At 36.9% G+C, this 5,471-nt stretch overlaps 1 protein-coding gene across 1 annotated transcript; it reads right to left on the bottom strand.

The window, feature by feature from the left end:
- Positions 1–245: 245 nt before the first annotated feature.
- Positions 246–5,106, bottom strand: LOC107582044 (gastrin-releasing peptide receptor-like). The gene is made up of 3 exons (XM_016267752.1): positions 4,623–5,106; positions 1,910–2,261; positions 246–629 (listed from the first exon to the last, which is right to left on the bottom strand). The coding sequence occupies exons 1-3, from the start codon at positions 5,021–5,023 to the stop codon at positions 246–248; spliced, it is 1,137 nt and encodes a 378-aa protein (XP_016123238.1). The 5' UTR covers positions 5,024–5,106.
- Positions 5,107–5,471: the final 365 nt, after the last annotated feature.

The raw sequence follows: 5,471 nt of genomic DNA, 5'->3' as shown, positions 1-5,471 counted from the left end.
TTTGAACCTATTACAATACAAAGTCCAATCCATCAATAATCAACCGGCAAAAAAGCTTCCCAATTTTATGTGGTTCCTACAACTAAACTTTAAAAAGAACAGTTCACCCAAAACATGAAAATTCTGTTATTATTTACTCAACAAACCTGCATGCTGTTGCAAATGTAGAATTTTAAACAAGATGTTCATTTTTATTTTTGAGTGAACTATTTCTATAATGTAGCTGTAGAAGAAGTAGTTTAGCTCTAATGGCAGACAACATTGCCATTGACAAGGCTGAAGCTGGCTACAGAGTGGTTCTGGGTACTTTTGATTGAAGTCAGTCGTGTATTGTTACGCCTAGCGCTTTGTGAATGCATCAAGATGGTCGGGCAACAGCAGCAAAGCTGCTTGTTGAACTGCTTTCTAAAGGATTTGCAGAGCAGGTAGAGAGCAAATGGATTCACACAAGAGTTGGTGAAGGCAAGGATACGTGCGCACACGCTGGAGATGAAATGGGCCATTGAGGTGTCCACTTCTGTGTAATGGTAGGACCGGTAGAGGTAAATCACATGGTTCGGAAGCCAGCAGATGGCAAAGAGACCCACAAACACCAGCACTGTCTTGGCAAGCCGTATCCGTGACTCAATCTATGGTTAACAAGCACAGATATCACATGTGCAGAAAAGTCAAAATCACAGACTGTCCTCAGATCCCCTAATAATATTTTAAAGCTGAAGTGTGCGATTTTTCAATTAAAAATGCTTTAAAAAAAAACTATTCCAGCTGTTTCAACTTTCTGACCATCCTGACACAACAACACAGGCTCAACCAATGGTGTGATTTTGGTGTGGTGCTAATTGTTTGTTCGACCAATAGCAGACAGAGGGAGTGTTCAAAAACTTGTAAAAAAAAAAAAAAAAAAAATTCCAGTTGCATTTGGTGACACTATAGTGGCACAGAAACTACACACTTCAGCTTTCTTTTATTACTACTACATTTTATTTACTACTATGCATTTATTTCTGTTATTCACATATTTTTAAGTGCATTAAAAATCACAAGAAATTCATGATACACACTGAAAAAATTATTAATTGAGTTTGCTAATTTTTTTAAGGTAAGTGGTCGCAATCAATTACTTTAGCTACATTTAAATAAACAAATTTAGATGACTAACTTTCAATTTTTTTTTAAATGTAGCTAAAATAAATGGTTTGCAACCACTTACCTTAAAAAAATGTAGTAAATGCAATAATTTTTTTCAGTGCAGGTACCTATGAAACCAAATGCTCTTATACGTTTAGTACATATGGTTCCTTACATACAGGTATGGTTCCTTTCAATATAGACTGTATTATTCATATAACAATAGAACAGCAAGGTAGATGTTTCTGGTCTCATCTTGTATTGTAAAAACCTTTTGAAAATAGCTCCTGAATCACCATTCAAGACCAATTAGGACAAACCGAGAGGTTCACTTTAACATTACAGATGCTCTCTCATGCACTCCGGCTTATGGAAACGCTGGCATTCTCAGAAAGGAAAATGTTACATTAATATGTTACAACTACTCTAAATTCCAAATATAAAATATAAGTGTTTGGAAAAACTTGTTCTTTGACTTAGAAAAATATTATTTAACTAAATTATTGAATTTCTAGATTAACACAGAAAATAGACACAAATAAATATTTTTTAAATTGCACTGTGCTTGTCATAAACACATCCCTTGAAGTTAGAATGTTACAAATGATTTCTGGGCCTTTATGACTGTTGTATGTCTACCTGTAAACTAAGTCAAACCAGGATGTATAAATCGGAAGAAGTGATTAAATTACTTTAATTGCAATACTTAAAGTTGGCACCAGCTATTAACTGTTAAACCATTCTAACTTCAACAAAAGCACTACTTGACCTTTAAACTCACCTGCCTCAGAATGTGCGCATTTCCCTCCACAGGCATGTTAATCGCACTCTGAATCAGACTCCTGGCAATAAAGATGTAGTACACAGAAATAATGAAGAGAGGAATGATGTACAGAATAAGGAAGGAGGCCATGGAATGGATTTTGGGGTGCAGGTCTCCGGCGTGAGGGTACGGAGCACATGCTTTAAAAGTCTCATTGGTTTCTGGGATGTGAAAGGAGTGTAGATCAGAGAACACCACCTCAGGAATGGCCAGGATCATGGAGAGCAGCCAGATTGACACAGCCCTAAGGCAGACCTTCAGCGAGGCTTTAGATGTCTGGATATCCATTGGCTTGACAATGGCCTTGTATCTAAGAGACAGAAAAGGACCCGGGAACAGATGGAGCCATTTTAATTAAGAATCGAACCGTAAGAACAATGTTTTAATTGAGAACGAACACACATCAAAAGAAAATGATGACTATTTGTTTGAACGGACATGACTAATTAGCTCATGGCATATGATAGGATAAATAAAGGGGACTCTCATGCAACTGAGGTCTGCTAACCGCAGATTTGTCTCTATGGACTGCTGTGTCGCTGAGTTCAGTCCAGTTGCATGTAACCTAATGTTCCCAACCCCTAGCATTACCATCATAAAAAGGTTAATGTTTTGCTAAATAAATTGTGATATATTATATTATATTATATTATTCAGTTGTGAAAAATTGTTAATTATAATTTACAAAACAATGGGCCTAGAAACAAGATGACGACGGTAATATTAATATTATTACTCACATAGAAAAACTACATTACCCACGATTCTGCAAATGAATCAGAGAACAGAAACAAGCAAATCACACCAAAAAAAACTTTTTAGTGGCCACCCACTGACATGAAGCACTGTGAATGATGTAATTAAGTTTAAATACTTACATATATGCATATTTTGCAATAGATGTAAAATATATTGTTTTTATATATAATCAACATCTTTAGTATAGTTGTTTATCTCTCTTGTCATTTTTTATTTAATTGTCATTTGCAGTGCTTCATGGGACTGTAGTCTTTCCATTATTAATCTTGTACCTTGGACTTTTTGTCCAATTTTCAAATACTTGCTTCAAATCAAAGTTTGTAGCTGATTGGTTTGGTTCATGGCTTATGATGGAACACTTTTAAAAATATCCATATGGAAAAAATGAATAGAAAAATGTTTCCAGAACCAAGGCCGCTGAAAAGGTTTAGCAGGAAATATCAGACCGCTAGAAGGTGGTTGAACAATCAGAACTGACTATTCCACAAAACCCAAGCAATAAAAAAGTTACCAGAAGTGACAGCAGCCTATCTAATCTATGCCTGATCTAAAGCCCTAAATACAGACCACAGGAAAAGATCCTCCCACCTACGAGTGCCATCTACCATCTGTTCATGGCTGTTCACCTACATAAGAAATCAAGCCTCCAGTGCTAATTAGACTCCTACCACATAGATCATGGAACTGTCTCTCTCTTTCTTTCTTTTTATAACTATTTAGGCATTTTTTCATTTTCTTTATAACAGATGGAGACAAAAGTGTAAGTGGAATTTCATTTCAATCACCTGCATTTGTGTAGTGCATTCCCAATAAAGCAGCCTTACAAAGAATTGTCCCTAAACCAACACCCCCGCCCCCTCAGTCAGCAACTCCTCATTAAAAAAAATTTGAGAAACCATATTTCCTGTTTTGAATAATTTTGTAAAGTATTACTGAACAATAATTATTCTTAATAATTTTAATAAATTGACTTTTGATTGTATAAAAACACTAATCATGTCACCACAGAATGTCACCATTGTTTCTCATTTAATCTGACAGCAACTTGACCCTCAGTTGATCTATAGCCCTTGAGGTGCACTTGTTACTCTTGAGTGCTCTGGCATCAACACTAAGAGGCAGAGGAAGCCGTTTTCTCAATCATTAGACACGTTATTTTTCATTTCCACTCATCTGCTACTATCACACACCAAGTCACACACTTCCTCGGGAGAACAAACAGACTAAGAAGGCATAAAATTGGAGCCTTGTGTAAATGGGATACAAATATAGAGTAGAATAGAATGTGTTCCGATCTGAACCACTAAAGTCAGCCTTATCTTCTATTTTGTGAACCACACAAAAGTCGGGTTTTGGTAGGTTCTCAGAGTTTTTGTGTGTTGCTAAAACCTATTAAATATAAAATTACAAAATGATGTGATAATGACAGACAAATGAACACAGGCACTGCTTTTCACCTTAATTATTTTGACAAGTGGGACAGATCATCAGACAGATAATTAACATTAGTGAACAAAAATACTATTCATTGTTAGTTCAAGTTAGCTTATTCCATTAAATAATATTAACAGATATAACTTTAGATTTTAATAATGTATTGGTCACACTAATGTATAAACAAACCCAGGCTACTAAAAACAGACCCTTACAAATAATTCAATACGATTTTGCAACAGTATATACATTTTCAATTACCATTTTAACCACAATAATCCTTTTGTATTTTTTATAGAGACTTATGTTTAAGAAGAACGGCTGTTTATGTTACTAATCAAATAGTAAAAGGATCAATTACATTAACATTTAAATAGAAATAGTAGGTTATTTTAAAGTGCTACCGAACAATTGAAGTTTTTGCTCTCTAAAACACATTGAGGCAAACAAGAATGGGCTATTTATTTAGACTTGCTACCTGTCCGCTGCCAGCGCTGTGAGCGTGAACACCGAGACTCCAACCGATGTCAGCTGGATGAACGGGATGAGTTTACATCCTATCCGCCCGAAAAGCCACTCGTCCGCTAGAAACTTGCTGGCATCTACGGGCGCGCAGGTGACCAGCAGCAGCACGTCTCCGAGAGCGAGACTCGACATTAAGAGATTTGGTACATTGCGCATGGATTTCACGATGCAAAACGTCCTAATGAGCGTCACATTACCAATTAGTCCAGCAGTAATGAGGAGCGCGTAAACGGTGGCGATAACGATGCCTGAATGCAAGTGCGGATGCTCCGGAGCAGCGCTGATGTTGCTGCGCTCCGGAGAGTCGCCCAGAAACTTTACATCGTCCGTCGGTGTTAATATTAAGTCAGACATGTTATCAGATCAGCTCGTGGTCATTCTGAATCTCAAGTGCCAGTATACACGAATATTGCCATGAATGTGTTGTGTTCCGGTGATAGTCCTCTCCAGCGCATCCTGTGCGCAAATGGAGAGTCCATGTGAGGTCTGGCTCCTATACGCCAATAAATTGATGCGCCTGCGCTCTCAAGTGCAGAGGTTCACATATAAAAAATGTTCCGTGAAAGATGCATTTAACGATTAACAACTGTTAAATCTGTCACAGTTAAATGCACTAATGAAATAACCAATTGTGTACTTACTCTCGTTAGAAACTGCATTTCAGTTAGCCATAAAGGCTGTCTGTGAACTTAGTAAGCTGCCTTCTAGAACGATTCGCTTTTAAAAGATGAACATTCATAGAATCCAATTTTGTATTCTGTATTCTCTCTCTCTCTCTCTCTCTCTCTCTCTCTCTCTCTCT

Source organism: Sinocyclocheilus grahami, unplaced genomic scaffold, assembly GCF_001515645.1.
Source record: "Sinocyclocheilus grahami isolate Dianchi unplaced genomic scaffold, SAMN03320097.WGS_v1.1 scaffold3.1, whole genome shotgun sequence".
Taxonomy (NCBI): Eukaryota; Metazoa; Chordata; class Actinopteri; order Cypriniformes; family Cyprinidae; genus Sinocyclocheilus; species Sinocyclocheilus grahami.
This window is presented reverse-complemented; position numbering and strand designations above follow the sequence as displayed.

Coding starts and splice junctions, on each gene's coding strand:
- LOC107582044 (XM_016267752.1), bottom strand. CDS start 5,023: ATGTCTGACTTAATATTAACACCGACGGACGATGTAAAGTTTCTGGGC. Junction 2,262..4,622: donor ACAGCGCTGGCAGCGGACAG/GTAGCAAGTCTA, acceptor TCTGTCTCTTAG/ATACAAGGCCATTGTCAAGC. Junction 630..1,909: donor ATGCGCACATTCTGAGGCAG/GTGAGTTTAAAG, acceptor TGTTAACCATAG/ATTGAGTCACGGATACGGCT.